Source organism: Natrix helvetica (assembly GCF_964273705.1).
Source record: "Natrix helvetica genome assembly, chromosome: 1".
NCBI classification, from domain to species: Eukaryota; Metazoa; Chordata; class Lepidosauria; order Squamata; family Natricidae; genus Natrix; species Natrix helvetica.
In genome coordinates, this window is record NC_138548.1 from 240,850,096 (window position 1) to 240,872,962 (window position 22,867).

The following is a 22,867-nucleotide window of genomic DNA, read 5'->3' on the forward strand; positions in this document are numbered from 1 at the left end:
GTGATATGCTATACACATGATAAGATGAACGCTGCTCCTTTCTAAAGGTCTCACAGCAGCCTTCCTCAATTCTGTGACCTTCATTGATGTTGGGACGACAATCCTCCAAATGGCCAGCCAGTTGACCGTGTTGACTAAGGAGTCTGAGAAACATAATCCCAAAAATTTCTAGAGAATACCATATTGGGGATGGCTGACTTCAGACGGGAAAGAGGGTGTGGGGGAAAAGGAGAAGTCGATAAGATAAGAACTAGGAATTAATTAGGTAATTAATTAAAAATAAAAATACAACTTGCGTGGTGACAAAGGGAAGGACTCAGAGGTGGTATTCAGCGGGTTCTGACCAGTTCTGGAGAACCAGTAGTGGACATTTTGAATAGTTTGGAGAACCGGTAAATAGCACCTCTGACTGGCCCCGTCTCCCAAGTCCCAGCTGATAAGGAGGGAATGGGGATTCTGCAGTAACCTTCCCCTGGAGTGGGGAGGGAATGGAAATTTTGCAGTATGCTTCCCATGCTCACCAAGCCATGCCCACAGAACCAGTAGTAAAAAATTTTGAATCCCACCACTGGAAGGATTGTTAAGATGATGCTTTATCTTGAGTATCTACCCCTTCCCCACCCTTGCTCTATCCTATTCTCTTCTTCTTCTTCCAAGGAAATCAAGTTTCTTGTCTCTCTCCCCCTCAAGGTTTTTGGCAGTTTTCTCCACTTAGCTTCAGCCTCCACGCTCTATGACTTTTTTTTGCTAGATCTTTTTAAAAAAGAGAATGCAGCAGTTTTAAACCACAATTTACATTTTTAATGAAACTTCATAACTCCGATACCCGAATGTGATGCAATATTGATAACGAGTTCTGCATCCAGCAAGCAGATTGCCCCAGAAAGCTTCTTAAGATCTTATGCAATACGTATAATGAAAATTATTTGTAATAAAAGGATCCAAGTCCCTCTAGCATTGCGAGGATCTGGCTTATGTAAAGAACGTCTTTGCTTTATTACTTGGCTGCAAATGTCAGGCACCAGGGAAGAAAGGGACTTTGGGGAAAGGGACAGACAGGGAGAAAGAGAAACCATCATCGATGTCAACGATCTGGAAGAGGAACTGCAGCAAAATGCAGCAAACTTCAGGCCTGAGATCTTTCCCTGCTGCCTTCCAGAGCAAAAGAGTGGCCCATCCTAAAGGCACAGAGGTCCTTTTTAAAGTGGCTGTTCTCTTACAGGGTGCACTATGGCTGAACCGTACACCCAAACCTGATTATGCTGCAAGTTCAAAGTCCTTGAGGCTTGCTTACTTTAGTGATTCTTGTTTCCCCCTCCTGAAGACATCAATCCAAAGTCATTGTGTCAAACAAGCTGTGAATCTGGCTGGCTGCACTGAATTGATAAGAGTTGCAGAAAATTTAAGCTTTAAATTAAGAAAAGCAACAACCCTGGATTAAAGCTCCAATCCCTAGTGAAATTTCTACAGGAGCTTCTTTTCTTGGCATTTCTAGGCCGCTTATTTTAGCTCTGAGTTCCTGGCATCTAGGGCAAAAGTATACAATAAGCCATTAGAGGTAAAGAACAATAAAAGCAACCCACAACTGTGGATGAATACAACGAGAAAGAAAAATATGTGAAAGAGCTTCAACGAAGGGGGAAAGAATGCACAGACCTTATCCAACTCAGTGCACCCTTGTGAAATTCCTGCAGGAATCTGAATGATTTAATAGGATTGAGAGTCAAGTCAGATCGACTTTTGGAGCACCTTCCATCTCAATTAGCCCACAATTTTTGTGAATTCAGTCTATCTGGGTTGTCTGAAGCAGGGGTCTCCAACCTTGGCAACTTTATGACTTGCGGACCTCAACTCCCAGAATTCTGGGAGTTGAAGTCCACAAGTCGTAAAGTTGCCAAGGTTGGAGACTCCTGTTCTGAAGCATACATACGTGGTCAAAGCTTTGGTAAATTCTCTTGGTAAAGCTACCCAGCACATGAGCAACAAAGATGATTAGGGGACTGGAGGCTAAAACATATGAAGAACAGTTGCAGGAACTGGGCATGTCTAGTTTAATGAAAAGAACGACCAGGGGAGACATAATAACTGTTCCAATATCTCAGGGGCTGCCACAGAGAAGAGGGAGTCAAACTATTTTCCAAAGCACCTGAGGGTAGGACAAGAAGCAATGGGCGGAAACTAATCAAGGAGAGAAGTAACCTAGAACCAAGGAAAAAATTTCTGACAGAACAATTAATTAGTGGAACAACTTGCCTCCAGAAGTTGTAAATGCTGCAACACTGGAAGCTTTTAAGAAGAGATTGGATAATCATTTGCCTGAAGTGGTGTAAGGTTTCCTGCCTAAGCAGGGGGTTGGACTAGAAGACCTCCAAGGTCCCTTCCAACTCCGTTATTCTATTCTATGGGGGGGGGGGGTTTCTCTGATATGTGTCATTGGCTGCTTAACAAAAATGCTAGAACGGTGTCCTCCTGAAACAGTTTTGGAAAAGGAGAACTATTACAATAAGAAGGAAAAAGCTAACCTTCCAATTTAGCATCTAAAAAACTGGGCATCGCGCTTTGAATATGAAAATACTATGCTTGAAGAAAAGTAGAGAGGGGAAGAGGGAGAGGAGGCTCGAGCAGTTTTGGAAGCATCTTCAAGTCCCAGATGGCCTGCTGAGAAATGAAAGGTAGGGCGCTGATCTATCTGCCAGAGCATCTCCAGTGATAATCAACTGTACACACACAATGAGTCTCTAGCGATCTCATTCCTGTGAGTTATTTTGGAATACACTGCACTTCTGAAGTCCTTCACTAATTAGAGGACTGGAGTCTATTTAAACAGCAAATACTGTCAATACCAAGTCATGCGACCGATTTAGAAAAAAGAAATAAATTTCTGCACCAGAAAAAAGGAGGGAGGGGGGCAGCTGCTTCAAGTTCACCTTTGCTGGGTTGAAATTTGTTCCATGGGAATGGCATGGAATTCCCCTGAACAGGGGAGTGTTTTAAAAGTTTTGACCTGTGTACATTGGAACAATGGACACTAGACCCTGAATATTGATGAAGCCGTCCTTCTCACTTTCTGTGCAAAATAGCTTTTCCGGCTTTGCTGTCAGTCAGGTATTTGGTCTTGCAGCAAGTAGCTGAGTTCAGGGTTGGCATAAATATAACACCGAGTGAGCCTTTCAGTAACACTTTCTGAAGGTCAACGTGGCTGGCTACAATCGCTCAGCAAGGCAGGCCAGGTTTGGAAAATCTGGCTGAGAAGCAGCGACCTTCCTAAGACGACCTACTGTGTTTATTGCTAAGAGGTTTTATTCTTGGCTCTCTCTGTTTTTTAATTGTTGGCCTCCCCGAGTTTGTTTTTATTAGAAAGGAGATGTAATAATTGGTCAAATAAATACATAGATCTGAAATCGTTGTTATTGATTTAGACATCTGACGTGATCAAAATGATTAAAACCAAAGGGGGAAATCAAATTCCAAAATCAATGTGAAAGCAGTCTAATTAAAAATCAAGAGAGTGATAATAAAATCATCATTAAAGCAATTCTGACTAATGATGTATGTCTTTGTAAGAGGGAGAGGGAGAGGGAGAGGGAGAGGGAGAGGGAGAGAGAGAGAGAACAGGAACCCAGTACGGGCAACCACTTGTTCGAACTGACAGCAGCACTGAACAAGTGGTAGTTATGACTGTTCATCCTACTTATAAGCCATCAGAGCATCCCTGTGGTCATACAATCATCATTTATGATCTTCTTTCCTGACTTCCTGCAAGCAAAGTCAATGAGGTAGCCAGCTGAAAGTTGCAATTGGTGACCATGTGTTGTCCTCACTTAATGACCCACTATGATTTGCTTAACAACAGCAACCAGGAATTCACGTCACTAAGTGGTTCAGTCCAGATAAGCTGCCTGGGAAAGCCAAGGGAAATAATCAAAACCATAAAAAAAGTGAAAGTTAGAATATTTTGGACATGTGATGTGACACCCAGAAAAATACGGCATCCTTCACTTAATCCTCCAAGGAAATATTGAAGGCAAAACAAGATCCAGGCAGAAGAAGAACATTGTGGCTTCAAAATCTAAGGAACTGGTTTGGACAAAACTCAGTAGCACTTTTTCTTGTGGCTGTTGATAAAAATAGGATTGCCAACATGATTGCTGACATCCGATGACGGATATGGCACAGGAAGAAGAAGAAGTGGTCCAGTGATGTGATGTCACACTTTACAACCACCTCACCAAGCAATAGAAATTCCGCTCCCAATTGCCATTGTTAAGTGAGGACTACTTTACAGTATGTAAGGAAGTATTTATTATAGTTCGGTTGACAACAGACAAGAAGGAACTTTCCAAATAACTAATCAACAGATGTTTACAAATGGAGTAGCTTTGAATTTGTTCTTCCTACATACCTGCTATCTACATAGTTTTATAACAAGAGATACAATTCCCTCCAGCAGCCAGTTCCTAGGTGACATAAAGCTTTTAAGATTTAAACAAAACCTTACATTGATCCCCCAGATCAATTGACAATCAAATGAGTTTTTCAAAATGTCCATCATATGACCCTGATATTGTGAATCAATTAGTAGCTGGCTGTTGAATTTTCCACCAACTGAAGTGTCCAGACACTTTTATAAGGTTGCCCCAGGTAGATAGCTATTGTGGTAGCCTAGTCAATGCATGGATAACTGTTGCCAACTTTGGTTGACTGACAAATGGTTATAGACTGATGCAATAATCATAATCAAATAATCAATAATCAAAACCACCTAATGAGAAGGAAGGACTAGAGAAGAGCCTAATGCTGGGAAAGACTGAGGGCAAAAGAAGAAAGGGATGACAGAGAATGAGGTGGCTGGATGGAGTCACCGAAGCATTCGGCGTGAGCTTAAATGGACTCCAGAGGATGGTAGAGGACAGGAAGGCTGGAGGAACATTGTCCATAGGGTCACAATGGGTCGGACACAACTTCACAACTAACAACAAATAATCATAAGTTTGCAAGCCTACTCTTTGGCCCGACTGCTATCTGCAAGTCCAGAAACAGATGGGTTTCTTGGCTTATAGGTCACCCTTTCAGAGATTCCTTCCCACCAGTTCTCAGCTTTTATTGTTTACACCGAGTACCATTTATATTACATTTTCTTTTCCAGATAGAAGGCCTCATCCAATGGTCTCCTATGTGTTCAACAGCCAATTCTCTTTATGAATGAACCTTTACAAATCCTACTCTTATACATCCCTCTTTTATCCACAATCCATTTCTTTCCACCAATCTTCACAATGAAAGGAGGAGAATGACTCCAAGTGAGATCAATTGCAGCTGGCTCATCTGAACTATAAAGAAAAGCCAGCTGGGATCCTGTTCCCTTTTGTTTTAAATACGGGGAGAATTATTTAGAAAACCCTCCTTTTTTCTACACTGTCCAAATTCTTTAAAATAATTTCTTATAGGTAAAGGTCCCCCTTGCACATATGTGTTAGTCTTTCCCAACTCTAGGGGCCGGTGCTCATCTCTGCTTCAAAGCCGAAGAACCAGCACAGTGGTGAAATGTTTTTACTACCGGTTCTGTGGGCGTGGTGTGGCTTGGTGGGCATGGCAGGGGAAGGATACTGCAAAATCTCCATCCCTACCCTACTCTGGGGCCAGCCAGAGGTGGCAATTGCTGGTTCCCTGAACTACTCAAAATTTCCGCTACCGATTCTCCGAACTACACAAATTTTTTGCTACTGGTTCTCCACAACCTGTCAGAACCTGCTGGATTTCACCCTTGACCCAGCGCTGTCTGAAGATGTCTCCATGGTCATGTGGCAACGCTGTTACCTTCCCACTAAAGGTGATTCCTATTTTTCTACTTGCATTTTTATGTGCTTTCGAACTGCTAGTTTGGCAGAAGCTGGGACAAGTAATCACTCCGTAATGCGGTGCTAGGGATACGAACTGCCAAACTGCCGACCTTTCTGATTGACAAGCTTAGCCACTGAGCCACCACGTCCCTCTCTGAGCCACTGCATCCCTCTATAATTTCTTATACTTTGGAGCAAAATATATATATATATGGAACTATCTTGGGAAGATGTGACACCTTTCATGTTTTTCCTATTGTGAATGAATTTGTCTAATCATGAAACAAGAATTTTCATTGATTGTATTAGATTCACATTCTCACTTGCAGGGCATTCCTGCTATAACATAGTTATTACTGATAGCCTGAAAAGAAGTTTTGCCACTTTGTCTTAAAAGTAAGAGATGAATGTCCAGATGCTCTCCTGATGCTTGGAATTTCATCTCCTACTCAGCTGACTGGGATTAATCTCCAAAACACTTGCAAAGTATCATCTTGCTACACTTTTATTCTTTCGTAAAATTGCTTCAAATACAATTCTTTTTGAGGCAGGATTTCTGCATCGAAACATTGCATCAAATTGCATATTGAGAAAAATATTGCAAAATTTCACGTTGAGAAGAATATTGATAACCTCACCAGTGAAATGCATACAATCTAATTATGCCTGGAGGATTATCCTTTTCATGGCTCAACAAGTTAATATTGGAGTTAAAGGCGAATATGAAGGTAATCCTCATGATCACAATTGAGCCCAAAATTTTCATTGCTAAACAAGTCAGTTGTTTGATGAGTTTTGCCCTATTTTTATTACCTTTATTGCCACAGTTGTTAAATGAATCACTGCAGTTATTAAATTAGTAATACAGTTATTAAGTGCATCTGGTTTCCCCCACTTTGCTTGTCAGAAGTTTGCAAAAGAGGATCACATGACTCTGGGACACTGCAACCATCATAAATACATGTCAGTTGCCAAGCGTCTGAATTTTGATCACATTGTCATGGGGATGCTATAAGAGTTGTATAGAAAATGGTCATCACTCACTTTTTTCAATGCTGTTATAACTTTGAACAGTCACTATATGAATGACTGTAAGGCAAGGACTACCTATACCCAAAATGATAGACAATCCCTGTCCCCATGGTAACTGTATCCAATTGGGATATTTAAAAATCGCAAAATAATAACAATGACAATGACACTAACACTAACAACAACAACAACAACAACAATAAATAAATAAATAAAAATGCATGCAGGCAAAAATTCAACATGTTACCACCAATAGCAAATGTCGCCTCTGTAATGAGAAAGATGAGACAGTCGACCACTTGATCAGCGGGTGCAGCAAAATTTCACAAACTGACGACCTACAACACCATGACCGTGTTGCTAAGATCATTCACTGGAAATTGTGCCAAAAGTTTGGATTTGAGTACAGCAAAAACTACTGGGACCATCAGGTTGAGAAGGTTTTAGAGAATGAGAAAGTCAAGATCTTGTGGGACTTCAGAATCCAGACTGACAGGCACTTGGCCCACAACACACCTGACATAACAATAGTTGAAAAGAAAAAAGTATGGTTCATTGACATTGCAATACCTGGAGATGCACAAATTGAAGATAAACAGCAAGAAAAAATCACAAAGTACCGGGACTTGCAAATTGAAGTTGAGCGACTATGGAAAAAGAAATCGTTTGTTGTCCCAATTGTAATTGGAGCCCTTGGAGCAATACCTAATGGACTACCTCTCTATTTGGACATTTTAAATTTATCAGATTTTAACATTCTGATTCTACAAAAAACCGTCCTACTTGGAACAGCTTATATCCTTCAACGTTACCTTAACAGTTCCTAGGTCCTTGGTTAGGACTTGAGCTGTTGAGCTACCAACCAGTCCCAAAGGCTGTGAATCTCACCAAAGATTAACCACGCAATAATAATAATAATAATAATGATGATGATGATGATGATGAAGAAGAAGAAGAAGAAGAAGAAGAAGAAGAAGAAGAAGAAGAAGAAGAAGAAGAAGAAGAAGAAGAAGAAGAAACAAAGGAAGAATATAAGGAAAAACAGCTGGATGACAGATGAAGTGGATGGAAAACCAAAGTTTTGCATGGACAGCACTTGAAAAAACATTGAACGAAAATGTGATAACAAATTGACATGGGCATGGCTTAAGAAGGGAACCATCAAGAAGGAAACGGAAGGTTTAATATTTGCTGCTCAAGTACAAGCACTGCAAATTAATGCCATGAAAGCAAAGATACAAAAATCCACTGACAATCCACACTGCCAACTTTGCAACGACAAAGTCGAAACTGTTTCACATTTAATATTTGACTGCAGCAAAATCACACAAGCTGATTACAAAGTTAGGCACGACCGATTATGTAATGGTCATTATGTAAAAAATACGACTTACCTGTATCTGAAAAGTCATGAGAACATAAAATGGAAAAAAATTGTTGAAAATAAGAAGGTGAAGATCTTGTGGGACTTTCAAATACAGATGGATCGTCATTTGGAACACAACATGCCAGATATCACAGTTGTCGAAAACTGAAACATATAATTTATTGAGATCACTGTACCAGGAGATGCCAGAGTTGAAGAAAAAGAACTGGAAAAAAAACCATGAAATATTGCAACCTGGCTATCGAAACTATGAGATTATGGATGAAACATGTAACAGTGATACCCATTGTCATCGGGGCACTTGGTACCATGTCCACGAATTTTACAAATACATAAAGAAGTTACAGCTTGCTGCTGTAGCGCCAGCGGAACTGCAAAAGACTGCGCTACGTGGAACAGCATGCATCTTAAGAAGATCATTGGTTGATAACTAGGATGCTGACAGCAACCCGTACCAACCATCAGAGCCAGTCAATATTAGTGATACATTATTAAATGTTCAGTTGACTGAGTTTCATGTTTAATGAATAAAAGTTTATAATAATAATGAAAGGGATAAATGAAGGCGCACTCCATAATTAAGAAATGTTGTTGTGTTGCTATGCCTTTTTTTTTTTGTCTTCAAGAGAAAACTCTCTGTACTGTGTCACATACAACCCAAAATCATGCTTAATTTAGCTATTTTTTATTGGGTAAATACAAAACACTGATCCAGAATTTATTTATTTTTGGGTACGTTCAAGTCAGTGTTGACTCTTGGCAACTGCCTAGATAGGTCCCTGAAGTTTTCTTGGCAAGATTTCAGGAGTAGTTTGTCCTTGCCTCCTTCCTAGGACTGAAAAAGAAGTCATTGGCCCAAGGTCAGCCATCTGTCTAAGGAGAAATTACATCTCAAGGTCTCCTGATTTCTAGCCCAAAGCTTGAACCATTTCACACTGGGATTCTTTAGTTCCAGAAACTAGCCAATCTCAATAAAAGACAATATCTGTAGCTCAGGATTGAACTGTGGAGTCTCTTCATTACCCAGCCTGGTAACAAAATGCCTGCAAGCAAACAATCAAACATCAAGATGCCGCGACCATTCTCATTTTACTCTACAATGTTTTGCAAACCCGGTTATTGAGAGAGCAATGAAAGAGTACAAAGAAGAACGGGGGGGGGGGGGGGGGGGAGAGGCAGATAGAAACTGCAAGCTTGCAAGACACCTAAATACTTCATTGTCTCCAGCCTCCTCTAGTCTGATGTCCTTCAGACATACTGCGATCTCTAGTATTATCAACTATAGTGTTGCTGGTGGGGAAATCATGGGAGGCTTCCAAGACTGAAAAAGTGTATGTTATATAAACCAGTTGGGCCTTCAGCATTTTTTTCTGCTCTTGCTTCTAGCTTGCATCATGCAGGGGAAAACTTCACATTCATACAGTGAAGCCATACATAGCCTACGGAGTGTACAAATAGTGGATTGAAAGGCAAACAAAATTGGAGAGATTTGTCACCCTCCACATCACAGTGTCAGCTCCACATGTATCATTGTGAGCGTCTCATTCTGGGACTTGTTTCTTTTCTTTGCTATGTGAGTCTGAGTCTCTTCTTGCTCAATGTAATACCCAGAAAATTCTCTTCTTCATGGAGCCCTGAGACATGGGTAGGGATTCTGTGGCTGTCTGCATTGCTAAATTACAACTGTCTCTACTCTTAACGTGCCATGCTGGCTAGAGCTGCTAAGAATCATGGTTCAGTAATATGTGGAAGGTCACAGGCTCTCTCTGTTCCTTCTTTTAAAAATGATATGTATTTCTTAAAGTATCAACATAATTCCATACATTCAATTTTTGCAGCTACTCAAGATTGTTGGATGAGCAGGCATAAAAACAGCCAGGGAAGAGATTGAAGCCTGGGAAACGGACCCTTTGTCAGTCACAGGAGTGCTGATTTACCATTAACTTATCAAGTATTTAGAAGGTGAGGGCTTGGTAACACAAGGAAACAACATCCAATGACTATTAACACCCCAATCAGCAACTAAAAAATTACACACAAGACACCATATAAATACCACACACAGAATAGCCCAAAGCACACACTCTGCTAAGAGAGAAGTTCCCTGAAGATAGGCTCCAGCATGAGTCTGAAAGCTCAGAAGACTAAACCTCTGGGTCAGTGACTGACCCAGATTAGATCCTGCAACATTATCCTGGGACACATATATTTGCCTTCATTTGTGTCAACATAATGTCATCCATAAATCTGTTCTTGCTGGCGAAGGGAATTGTTGCGGCCTTGAGATATTGATTCCTTTCTATACGAACAAGCAAGTTGTAGCTTGTTCATATTGAAATGAATTATTTCTATATGAGCTAATTATATAGAAGTATTATCTTGAGTTAATGTGCTTGCAGGGAAATGCACAATACGTAATTCATCCTCATGCAGGTCAAAGAGATACACTCCTTTGTTTCTACTCTAAGAACCCCTGAATTTGTCAACAACCCTGGATTCCTTGAGTGTTTCATCCTTTAATCTCATGTTCTTTACTGGGCAGCTTCCAGATGCAGCCTTTGGTTACTTGTCCCGAAGGTGCTTTTTTAAGAGGCAACTGTACTTCCTTGTTTTTCTTTGAAGATGTTTCACTTCTCATCCAAGAAACTTCTTCAGCTCTGATTGGATGGTGGGGAATGGAAGGATTTATACTCCTTGCAGATATCTGGTCATTTGCATTCATTTAATGAATTGAGGCCACCTAGAGGGAGATTTATCTGTGTCATCAGGGTCACCTGAGAGGACAAGAGTGTGGAGCCTTCTTGGAACTACTGAAAGGACTGTGTTGTAGACTGGAGATAGATGCTGTCATATCCCTTCCCCTCTGTTGAGAGAGGGCTGTTCAGTTTTGACATAAATGCCCTCTTCAACCACTCTTTCAAACAGTGGCCCTCTCTGTGCAAAATGTGGACTTTGTCTTCAAAAGAGTGGCCTTTGGTGTTTTTTTAATGCAGATGGACTGCTGCATCTTTTTCCTGATGGGTTTGTTATCCTATGTTAGGCCATGTGTTTATGAAGTGGTTAGTTTTGTTTCCCCTATATACAGATCTGCACACGGTCTTTGGTTACCTGTTACTTCTAGAGTTATAGCCCAACTATCTAAAGAGCACCAATTGAAGAAAGGCTGATGTAAACAAGGAGCAATTTGCCTTCTCCCCAAATAGCAGTAGTTCTTTTCCATGAATACGTGTGGATTCCTACCAGTTACATTTACCGTCTGTGTATGCATCAGCCTGAAACACCATCAGAGTCTCCTTCATTTGTCCCTGGGTGCCTTGCAGAGTGTAACATCCTCTTCCAGATTGTTAAGACAATGAATCACAGGCAGGGAGAGAGCTCCAAGAGAGCACTAGGACCTGCTGGCTCCTGGCCCAGAACATGTGCATTTGGAGGGAGGGTTCCGTTTTCTGCTTCCTGGCTTTGCAGCTCCCTCGATGACAGCTTTTGCTGCTGCCGGTATTGTCTCCCCTCGTCAGGGACGCCAGTTTCAGCTCCCTCTTAAGAGGTGCTCAGCGAAGCCACTCCTGGTTAGTGCCTAAAGCTGGCACTCTTCTTTAGAAGGATGTGGCTCTTTTCCTTGGCATTCTCTTAAAGAACCAAACAGACATTAATGGCAGGAAACACCCCAACCTTGAGGTGAGTTGCTACATTTGGATCTAAAGTTTTCAAAACAGGAGAAAAGTACTGCAAGGGAACGGGAAGAACACTGCCTGCAGAGAGAGAGGGGGAAACAACAGGGAAAAGAGAAGAAAGCACAACTTCCCAAGGTTGAATGGGAAGGGAGTCCACCAAGAATGCATTGCCAGCCTGAGGATCCAACTCAGCAGTTCCTATATTTTCTGAATGAGGTCAGGTAGAGCACCGCACAAGTACTGAAATATTCAAGAAGCCTTTCTCAATCCCTATCCTTGAGCGTTTGCATAATTTACCCATTCTCCATCTTTTTGTCCCTTCTTTCACAAGCATAGATGAGATGAAGAATGAATGATGGAAAGCCCATCAACAGTGGTGTCTAAAGCAGACTTAAACCATTAAGCAGACTATGCACGTGCTTAGGGCATCAGGCCCAAGGGGGAACCACAAAGTTGAGGAAGAAAAAAAACCCAATGAAGATTTGTACAGTATGTACAAAGGAGGGGGGGGCAACAAGATTTGTCAGTGCTTAGGGCACCAGTGAGCCTTAATCCTCCCAACAGGAATTAAATTGTGTTTTTTCAGATGAAGCTCTGGATACAAGAAATGACTCTAGTCTAGACCATGGATGGGGGGTGGGGGGGTGGCAACAATGGCTCCTTTTCTGAGCATGGATGGCTAAGGAATTCTGGGAGTTGAAATCCACAAGTCCTAAAGGCGGCATAGTAGCTCACGCCTGCTCTAGACTGTCTTGTCATTCTCTGCTCTGCTCACTCAAATCCACTGAAAAATTTCCAAGGAGAGAATGGATTTATGACACACTTTTGCCCATTGCCAGTGAAAAAGTGGGGCTACATAAATCCAGGCAACCATTAGATCAGGGGTGAAATTCAGCAGGTTCTGACGTGTTCTGGAGAACTGGCAGGGGAAATTTTGAGTAGTTTGTAGAACTGGCAAATACCACCTCTGGCAGGCCCCAGAGTGGGGAGGGAATGGAGATTTTGCAGTATCCTTCCCCTGCCATGCCCACCAAGCCACACCCACAGAACCGGTAGTAAAAAAATTGAATTCCACCACTGCGTTTGATGGCAGCCAAGAAATTTAGAAACACTGCTGCTCTTTCACCAGCAGATGTTTGCAGCCCTGATCTGGTTGCTCTAGGAAAAGAGAAAGAGGAGGGAGAGAGGGAGGAGGACAGACTGGAGTCCTCTATTCCTAGAGAGTGACAGGTTGACGATCTCATCTCACTTAAGATGACCCAGAAGCCCACCCATGCATGAGGTGGGAAGTGGGGCGGGAGGACTCTTTTTAGCTTACAAAGCCCAAGAAAGTCTAGCTGAGATAGTGACCTACTTTCCCACTCTCAACCACCTAGTAGGGCTACTCTGGAGTAGGAGCAGGACAAACCACAAGCCGGATGGGGAAATCAACCCACCCAAGAGATTAAGGAGATATTCTGAGGATATTGCTGGCATTATTCGGTGCTGCCAGCGCTCCATTGTAACTGTATCAGGGGACGGTTTAAGGACGGCTGGGGGGTGGGAGCTCTCTTCTGATCCCAACTCAGAAGCTCAGAATCACTATCCTCCCCGCCCTCATCCTCACGACTATCAAAAAAAAAAAAAACCCACCCCAAGGGTGTTAAAAAGCACGGTGCTTCTCAATAGCTCGATTCAGCATACATCCCAGAGGAAGATGCTCCGAATCGTGCCTTCAAATCCTAATCCCCGCCCATCCACCCACCCCGCGCGGTCTCTGTCCGGGTGTTATTCAGAGAGTTTCGCTGTCCGCGCAGGGCGCTCTTCTCCCAGCCCCGCCGTAGGATGTCGCCCCTGGCCGACCAAACGTCGGTCCCCGGCAGGAGAGAAGGAGGGCCGTGGCTGGCAGCCTGGAAGAGGCGCTTCGGAGGAGCCTGGAGGCCGTCCGCGCGCGGGAAGGGCGATCGGGGGCTTCGCCAAGTCTAGAAAGGCGAGCCGGGCTGATGCCAGGAGGCAGGAGAGCCGAAAACGCTTCCCGCGGGGCGGGAGAGGGTTGCGGGAAAGTTGTTTTCTTAGCAGCAAATCGGCCGGGTTGGAAAGGGCGGGGAAAGGGCGCGGGATGGTTAGTGGCGATGGCGGGAAGAGTCCACACAAACACTCCGTTCTTTTCGTTCCAATAGATGTTGCGGACATCCCGCCCTTCTCCTCTCTCCCATTTCCGCTCGGGAAAGGAGGGGGGCACCCACCCCGAGGGCAGGAGGGGACGCCGAGGCCGGGGGGGGGGGGGCAGCTTTCCACAACCAAACCCAGGCCGGCGCCAACGAAGCCGTTCCGCTTTTATCGCAGAGAAGCGCTCCTCGACTCTCCTCCATCCGTCCGGTTCCATGTGGAGAGGCAACAGTCCCCCAGCCTCGAGCCAAAAGGAAACCTTTCTTGCGTGTCCCCGGGGAAAAAAAAAGGGAATTGGAAAAGAGAATTAAAATTATAGTTAGCCACGTTGGCCTGCTCCCCCTCCCCCCTCTCTCTCCTCTCCCTCCTCCTCTTCTCCTCCCCTCCCCCTCCTCTCTCTGTTTCTCTCCTCCCTCCCTCCCCTCAGGTGAAGAAGAGGAGAGAGCTTTCGGCTTCCTAAAGCTGCGCTTCCCTGCTTAGTTTGTCCAAACCTCGAGCTCTCGCTCTTATCACCTCGCTCTTATTCTTTTAATCGGCCGCACGCTTTCCTTTGTCCCCCTAGAATGGACTTGTTCAAATCTGGCGTCCCTTTGTCAAACGAGGTGCCTGAAGCCAGCACCTCGGCCAAAGTGGCACACGGGGAGAAAAGTTACGCTCCGCAGTCCCTCGAAAGGCACACGTTTTCTGTTCGACTGGGATGCACGCTACAAACGAGCGGTCCCCTGTACCTTCAGAGGGTCATAGGGAGGGGGGGGGAGAGACTATGGGGGGGGGAGGTGTCCTGCGGTCCCAAACTATGTTTCAAACAAGACAGTCCCGATGATGGCCCGCCTGCGTTTGACACCCTAGCATTCCCTTCTCGAACAAAAAGCACGCGTAGACCGCGACGGTTGCGATTTCACGCGGGAAAATTGCACCTAGGCGGATACCCAGCACACCTGCCTCCTTCGTTCACAACATAGCCACCCCCAAACCCCCCCTCCCCAATTCCAGACAGCCGCTACGTTTGCCCGAGGAACTTCACAGTGGCCACTTTCTGGGAATTGTTGGGAAGGGGAATTCCAGGAGGACCCCACCGCAGATCCGCTTCTGTGTTTAAACACGCACACACACAAACCCTCGACCACGCGGTCCGCAACATCAATTTCCCCGTCCGAAAAGAACCCGCTCTGCCGCACAGGCGCACGCCTTACGCATCCGGCCGGGGCGCCGGTCCTTCCCTGCGTGCGCAGGCCGCGCCCCCTCCCCTCCCTCCCCTCCCCCGCAGGTTGTCCCTGCGCGCCGTTCCATTCATCGCAAGGAGGGAAGCAGCAAGTACGTGCAGTCACCAGACCTGCTCGGTGTCCCTCTAATTTGGACCTGGCCCTCCTGAAGCAGGAAACTCGATGGGCACCGAGCAATTAAACAGGGATTCCACCCTATCATGACGTCAGTGGCGTTGTAGCCCCTCCCGCCTGCTATAAAAGCAGCCCGCGTACCGCAATCGGCTCAGCAGTTCGGTGGACAGTTCCATGGTGCTGAAACTCCTTTTGCCGTTTTTCCCCGGAGCTCCGCGTTGCTTGGGATCTTCGCGCCGGTCATGTTTGCCGCGGTCCGCTGCAGTTTGGTGTTGGTCTCCCTTTTCTACTTCAAAGGATGCGCCCAGAATTTTGGACAGACCCGGTTTATCTGCACCTCGGTGCCGGTGGATATGGACATGTGTACCTCTTCCATGCAGAGCGGCGGTAGCACCGAGGATATGAAGACCACCGTGCTCCAGCTCCGGGAAACGGTGCTCCAGCAGAAAGAGACCATTATGAATCAGAAAGAAACCATTAGGGAACTGACCACGAAACTGGGCAGGTGTGAGAGCCAAAGCACTCTAGAAGCAGGCCCTGGTGACTCTAAAACGGGTGGGGGCTCCAACAGAAAGCAGACCGGCTCTTCCAAAAACACCATGGGAGATCTCTCCCGGACTCCAGCTGCTGAAACACTGAGCCAACTTGGGCAAACTTTGCAGTCGCTCAAAATCAGGCTAGAAAACTTGGAGGTACAACTTTCTCCTTTCTGTTATTTCTTAAATCTAGGCAAGCGGATCCTTCAGAGTTCGCTGTTGAGTTATCCAGCCTTTGCTGGCTTCCGTGTTGTTTTAATGGGCAGCTTTGCCCTACATCGGAGGCAAAACATTCGCCGTCCCATTCAAAATGTTCTCCATCGCTCAGTTCTTTAACAGATTGACTTGTTCCTTTTTTAATACGGCACTGCTCTTTCACTCGGTAAGCTCTGAATGAGTTTAGCTGTGTCAGAGTAGTGAGCCTCGGGAGGAGTCTCTGGAAAAAAATAATGCTATGGAGTTAATTTGGTTTCCCCCAAATCACTTACTCTCTTTGCTTCTCCCCCCCCCTTGCACAGCAATTTAGTAGGATGAATTCTTCGAGCCAAACCAATTCCCTGAAGGATATACTTCAGAACAACATTGATGATTTAGAAAAGCAAGTGCTCTCTCGAATTAACAGCCTGGAAGAAGGAAAGTACAACTCCAAGAATGAGTCTGAAGAAAGAGGGAAAATAGAAAGCACCTTAACTTCCCTTCACCAAAGGATCACTGACTTAGAGAAAGGTAAAGCAACCTGGATCGAAATAGGTGTAGGGCTTTTTTTCTGAATAGTGACCCACTTGGAGGAAGGAGCATGACTCCTGTATGCCCTTCTTAACACACACTTCACAGTAATTTACATTCCTTAGTGGCGGCAGTTACTATTTTGGGGTGAATTGTGAGTTTATGCAATTAGGAAGGGCAATAAATAGGTTTTATATAATTTGTCTAAAATAGTATTGGCCCATGTTGGGAAAAAATACTACTCACTAGTGAAGTGTCTTAGCAGATAGTACCCAATGCACGTCTTAATATAACTGATTTGTATAGACTTGAGTTCTCTCCTCTAAGTGACCTAGAACAAGCAAGAGTATTTTTTTCCCTTCAGACTCCAGTAAAATCACTGCATCCATTTACATTCCTTTCTCCTACTGTGTGTGTTATATACAGAGATAGAGCTATAAAAAGTCATTAAGAGTAAAAAGAGAGAAATGAGAGAGCCTGTTCTCTAACTGCTGTCCATGTGATTAGGATTAGTGTGCTGAAATGTGTTGGAGGGATTTGAATACTGCCATCTTAAGGCTCATTATATAATGAGAAAGAGAAAGAAAGAAAGAAAGAAAGAAAGAAAGAAAGAAAGAAAGAAAGAAAGAAAGAAAGAAAGAAAGAAAGAAAATTAAACTGTTCAGGTCTATGTGCTAGCATTGATGCTGAGAAGTGATCAAGGCATTCCTGCAAAGCTTCATTCCATTTTTGGCACTGCCTCAGTAGAACAATCTGTAATACTGTGCATGTCTACTCAGCAATTAGCCTCATTAAACTTGCTTCCTGATAAATGAATGTAGCATTATAGCCTTAGTAACTCTGCAAACACAGAGCAAACACCCTTTCTTGTCTTCCTCCAGGTCAGAAAGATAATAGGCCAACAGATAAATTTCAGCTGACCTTCCCTTTGAGAACCAATTACATGTACGCAAAAGTGAAGAAAAGCTTGCCAGAGATGTATGCATTTACAATTTGTATGTGGATAAAATCAAATGCATCTCCAGGTGTAGGCACACCCTTCTCTTATGCAGTACCTGGACAAGCTAATGAGTTGGTACTTATTGAATGGGGTAATAATCCTATGGAGATCCTTATCAACGACAAGGTAAGTGTCATTCTTTCAGTGAAGAAATAAGCATATTTTAATAAATGAAAAATTAAAGGAGGCAAATTACTCACTAAATGTGTAGATAAACAATGAAAACTTTGCATTTGTTCTCCAAATATCATTTGGACATGAGGAATATGTTTGCAAATCTTTGGTGGGAAAAAATACCGTAAGTGCCGGTATTAAAACATGGTTCTAATTTTAAAGACACAAAATGAGTCTTTAAAAAACCTTTAAGTTTCAATGTATTCAATTTAAAATAAAACTAACTTTTTATATGGTTCTGAATTAAACCATTTGATTTGACCAACATTTAAAGAAGGGCTATTGTGCACAATGTAATTTTTAAAGACATTTTTCAAAGGAGAACTTCTAATTTTAGTGAAAACTTATTTTCATAAATATGACCAACTTGTTTGTTTAATCTTTTCAATTACACTGTGCCTCCCCAAATTTATCAAGATATATTCCAACTGACCCAAGACATTCTTCTGAGGCTTAACAAATGCATTCAGTTTTAAATACAGAAGAAGTCAACTCTCATTTTCTCAGATTTCCAGAACTGTAGAAATACATGGCAATATTTTCAGATCTGTTTCCTTATTGCCATGGTATTTAAACCTGCAAATCTAATTCTGTGTCCTTGAACATAAAACAAGCATTCGTATAAACTGTACTTCCAAATGCAATTCTGTTCATGGTTACTTAGAAGCAAACCTTATTAAATTCAATAGGATCGATCCCAGATAAGTGCATTTTGCTTTAGATCGCAAAAGTTTGTTACCCTTCAGATAATATAACCGGAGATCAAAATGTCCCATGGCTACTATGGAGATTTGACAGCATTCCCATCTTGTTAGCAAATACAACAGCAACCAGATCTCCAATACGGTGCACAATATATTTGGGGGAATGCATATCTGCAGCAATTCTCATTTTTCTTTCCTCAGGTAGCAAAGCTTCCTTTTGTCATTAATGATGGGAAATGGCACCATATCTGCATTGCATGGACAACCCGGGATGGTGTCTGGGAAGCTTATCAAGATGGCACCCAGCGAGGCAATGGGGAAAACCTAGCCCCTTATCACCCGATCAAACCCCAAGGGGTCCTAGTGTTGGGGCAGGAACAGGTAAGGTTGTGCAGTGATGACAACAAATGGCCATCTTCTGCAGCAGAGATAAGCAAGTCGTACTTGTGGGCTTTTAGAACTAGAATCTTGAGATCCACCAATTGGGATTGGCGACACACATAATTAAAGAATGTAAAGTCCAAAAAATTGTTTTGAATGCCAGAACTGAATGTCATTCACAATCTTTTAATATACATACAAAAAAGACTCCTGGCTATCCCTCCTAACTACCCTCCACATATTTTTTTCATTTCTGCAATATGCTTTGGTGGAGGGAGAGTTATAGTTACGGCTTTTAAAAAAAATTATGTGTCCATCTACTGCAGATCACCCAGTGATCTACAGCAAATAATGGTCAGTTCACTCTTGCAGTAATTTGCTGTCATTTCACATAAAGACTGGTGAAAAAGGTGCTAAAAATTAGAAACGGAGAAAACATCCCCTTCTGGTCTTAATTGCATTCCATACTTCTGGATTTGCCCTTCTGAATTGTTCCAAGCTGATAGAGGATCCCCTTCAATTCCAGATTGTGCATGTGTGTGTGTGTATATTGAAAACAGTGGGCACTGGAGGGTTTTGTGTTCTTTTGTTTTAGCTCTGATCATACTAGTCATAGGCTCCTGGTGCTAACATGACCCTGATCATAACAAAATACCTCACAGCCAAAGCATGCTGTGTTCATACATTGTAAGGTTTCCTGCAGCAAAGTTGCCATGACTTTCAGCTTTTTATTGGTTAGGTATGAATAGATTTCCCAGACTTGTGCTAGAATTTCCAAGCTTTGTTCCCCAATACTAAAGATGGTAGAATTTACTTTGTTCAAAATAATAGCAGAAGAGAAATTAGGGTTGGTGGACTAGTGGGATGGTAGGAAAAATGCTTAAATGGGGAGGAGTGCAGAATCCGTAGGAGTTAAAGAAGACTAATCCGTTTCTTTTTGTGACACCTGTTTAAGCTCTAGATGCACAACTCTACATACAACGACGTATTATAACATACATCTGTATAGATTTTTCACTGCACAAATAATATTTTCAAGATTTCTTCTGCAATAAGATTAGGCACCAAAACTACTAACCAGTAATCTGTACCACTGTTTGCTAACTTGTACTTTTGGGATACGTTCAGTTGTAATCATTCATTTCTCAGCTACCTGTGTGTTGCAGTTCCAATATACAGTATTTTGAGGATATTAGGTAGGGAAAGAGGGATTTATACAGAACTGTCAATGTGTCACCTCTGCTTTATGACAGTACTATGTTTGGGAAGTTCTGGTCATCAGATCATAGATGCAGACTGATCTGAATATTTCCATGTAATTACTCATCCCAAATCCCCTCCCACTTCGTAAAAGCAGGCAGCTGTATTCCTTATCTTACTTTCCAAATAACATGGATAAATTCTCCTTAACAATGCTACTCATCCACCTGAGGAAACTGTGTAGCCAGAGATAGAAGGACACGGTAACTATTTCATGGGGGGGGATCATAATTGATAATGAATTCATGAATCATGAATTCAATTATTGTTTCTTGATCTCCTCACCACTACCACTCCTTATTTGAAAAATAAACTTTCTTCAGATGTGGATACATATAAGTTTAAAAGTTTTAGGAATTGGTTTGGAAATATTGATACACATTATTACATAGCAGAATGAAATTACGTCAGAAAGAACAAAAGTAAATATAGCCAACTAGAGATTGTGCAAAAGAATGACGATTCAATCTATAACTATTTAAAAATCTGGGCATTGAAAAAGCAATTCTTGTAGGTGATTACTAAGCAAAGAAATAGCAATTGGATGGGTCTTCTTGAGAACAATCTCCACTCTTCGAGGCACACCAGCAATATTAGAACTTGTAACCAAAGCTTCTAGTTTTGAAAATATACTCTACAGAAAATGCACTTCAGTGACTGAATATTCTTGACTTTATTCAATTTCCTATTGAGCTTCTTTAATGCAGTCTGTTTTAGCTGACCTTTCCTTGCTACCCAAAAAGCTTTCTGGCTCATTTCAAGTGTTTATTATACCAGGTTTTAAGTATGGTCGATGCTATGTTCCTTCTCTGGAGAGGGAAAAAGCACCTTGAGTACATGACGCTGTACCTATTTGCAGAGAATGACCTTTTCAAACCTTTGATCTTCGGTTTTTTTCCATTCAAGGATACACTTGGTGGCGGATTTGATGCCACCCAGGCCTTTGTGGGAGAACTGGCCCACTTCAACATCTGGGATCGAAAGCTCACCCCAGGGGAGGTCTACAACCTGGCTACTTGCAGCACCAAAGCCCTACCTGGTAGTGTCATAGCCTGGTCTGAGACTAACATTGATATTTACGGTGGAGCCACCAAATGGACATTTGAAGCCTGCCGTCAGATCAACTAAATCTGCCATTCTTTTCCCCTGTCACTCTCCCAGATCCACTCAACCCCGGGTGAACAGACATTCTTCTCATCCAGGAACGTTTTACAGACAACTTGCCTTCCTTTTCTTTTTCTTTTTTCTTTTCTGTCACTTTCGAAAATCATATTACTTGTCCTGAAGAACCAGTATTTTATTGTGGGGGGTGGGGGGAGGAAAGACTAGGAAACTAGGAAATGTAAATGGAGTTCTTGATACCATTCTAAGTTCGCCCGGAACTTTGCAAACTGGCAAAAAAAAAAAAAACCACCACCACCAAGAAGGTTCCTAGCTTTCCTCCCACCGATTTATGACGTCACGAGAGGAATGGTCTGATTTTTCTGGCTTGCCAACTTCGTTTGAAGCCTGAGTGCCTTTGGGCTGGTGCAACTCTTTCAGCACATCTGTCTTCATTTGCATATACTTTTTAAAGGTGATCTCTATTTATTCCTACTCTACTCGATGTCTTTTAAGCAGCCATTCTCCTCTAGGCAGGTAATAATTGATTTATTTTTTAAAAAAGAAATTGTATTTACAATTTAGTTTTCCGAGTTAAACGGGATGGCAAAAGCTTTTTGAATAAGAAGGCTGGAAAAGGAGATGAGGTGAGGGAATGGTGTCTTTCCTTAAATCGATCAGGTCCTCACTGGTGGTGTTCACTACTGGTTATAGCCAGAATAGGACAGAGCCATCTGTCAAACGTACAGGTAAGACTCGGGAGCATTGCCAAGCTGAGAATCCTGGATGGCTTGTCCAGGTCTGGGATAATATGTAGGAGCAGCTGTTGCTTATCCATGCCAGTGCAGCTGTAAAACAGCCTGCTTTCCTACACTGCCTTTATTTTGCTTAGAGTCTAAAGGGGATCTGCCTCTGTTAGCCATCAAGCTTATGCGAAGTCTAGAGAGAGCCATCAGCTACTGTTTCTTCCAAAGCTCTGTGGCCTGAAGAGGGCAGTGGATTCCCAAACCCCTTCCTGGGTTGACTTTCCCTTCTCAATTTCATAGCCAACTCTTCCCCTCCAAAACCAATGCATCTTGGACCTCCAATGGAAGATTTGATGGAGAGAGGGGGGTCGTTTCCCCATCCCTTTGAGACATTCCACACCCTTGCTCCTTTACTCTAAGAGCCATAAACCTGAAGGGCTTGTTGTTGGGGGGGGGGAGGGAGGGGCGGGGAGGAACAGGAGTCAGAACCAAAGTATGTGGTTACCTTCTGACTTCCATGGCCATACTTGCGAACTGAGAATTTTGTTTGTAGCCGTATATATAGGGCATCATTGCAGGGGGCAGTATCGCCTAGTACAATGAGCCTTGCTTGGACTTTTTCCCTAAAGGGGCCCGTGTCAGATGCTGTGTTCATTTGTTCTTTTTGAGAGGTGAAAAAGAATGGTGGGAAGGACGCATTTCAGCCAATAGAGCTAAGAAGCCGAGCGAAGGGCCAGTCTTGGTTTTGCTCCGTAGACCCAGAGGATGGAGGAAGGAATGGCTGTGTAGCCATTTCATGAATCTGTTTGGAACTAACTAACCCT

At 43.0% G+C, this 22,867-nt stretch overlaps 1 protein-coding gene across 1 annotated transcript; it reads left to right on the forward strand.

Moving 5' to 3' along the window:
* Positions 1–15,590: 15,590 nt before the first annotated feature.
* On the forward strand, positions 15,591–22,476 carry NPTX1 (neuronal pentraxin 1). The gene is made up of 5 exons (XM_081936563.1): positions 15,591–16,107; positions 16,470–16,677; positions 17,559–17,803; positions 18,757–18,936; positions 21,103–22,476. The coding sequence occupies exons 1-5, from the start codon at positions 15,658–15,660 to the stop codon at positions 21,322–21,324; spliced, it is 1,305 nt and encodes a 434-aa protein (XP_081792689.1). The 5' UTR covers positions 15,591–15,657; the 3' UTR covers positions 21,325–22,476.
* Positions 22,477–22,867: the final 391 nt, after the last annotated feature.

What these genes read in the sequence shown, in the direction of transcription:
- NPTX1 (XM_081936563.1), top strand. Translation starts at nt 15,658, where the DNA reads ATGTTTGCCGCGGTCCGCTGCAGTTTGGTGTTGGTCTCCCTTTTCTAC. An exon ending in AGATCCTTATCAACGACAAG is followed by an intron (nt 17,804 to 18,756) that starts GTAAGTGTCATT and finishes TTCTTTCCTCAG; the next exon opens with GTAGCAAAGCTTCCTTTTGT. An exon ending in TAGTGTTGGGGCAGGAACAG is followed by an intron (nt 18,937 to 21,102) that starts GTAAGGTTGTGC and finishes TTTCCATTCAAG; the next exon opens with GATACACTTGGTGGCGGATT.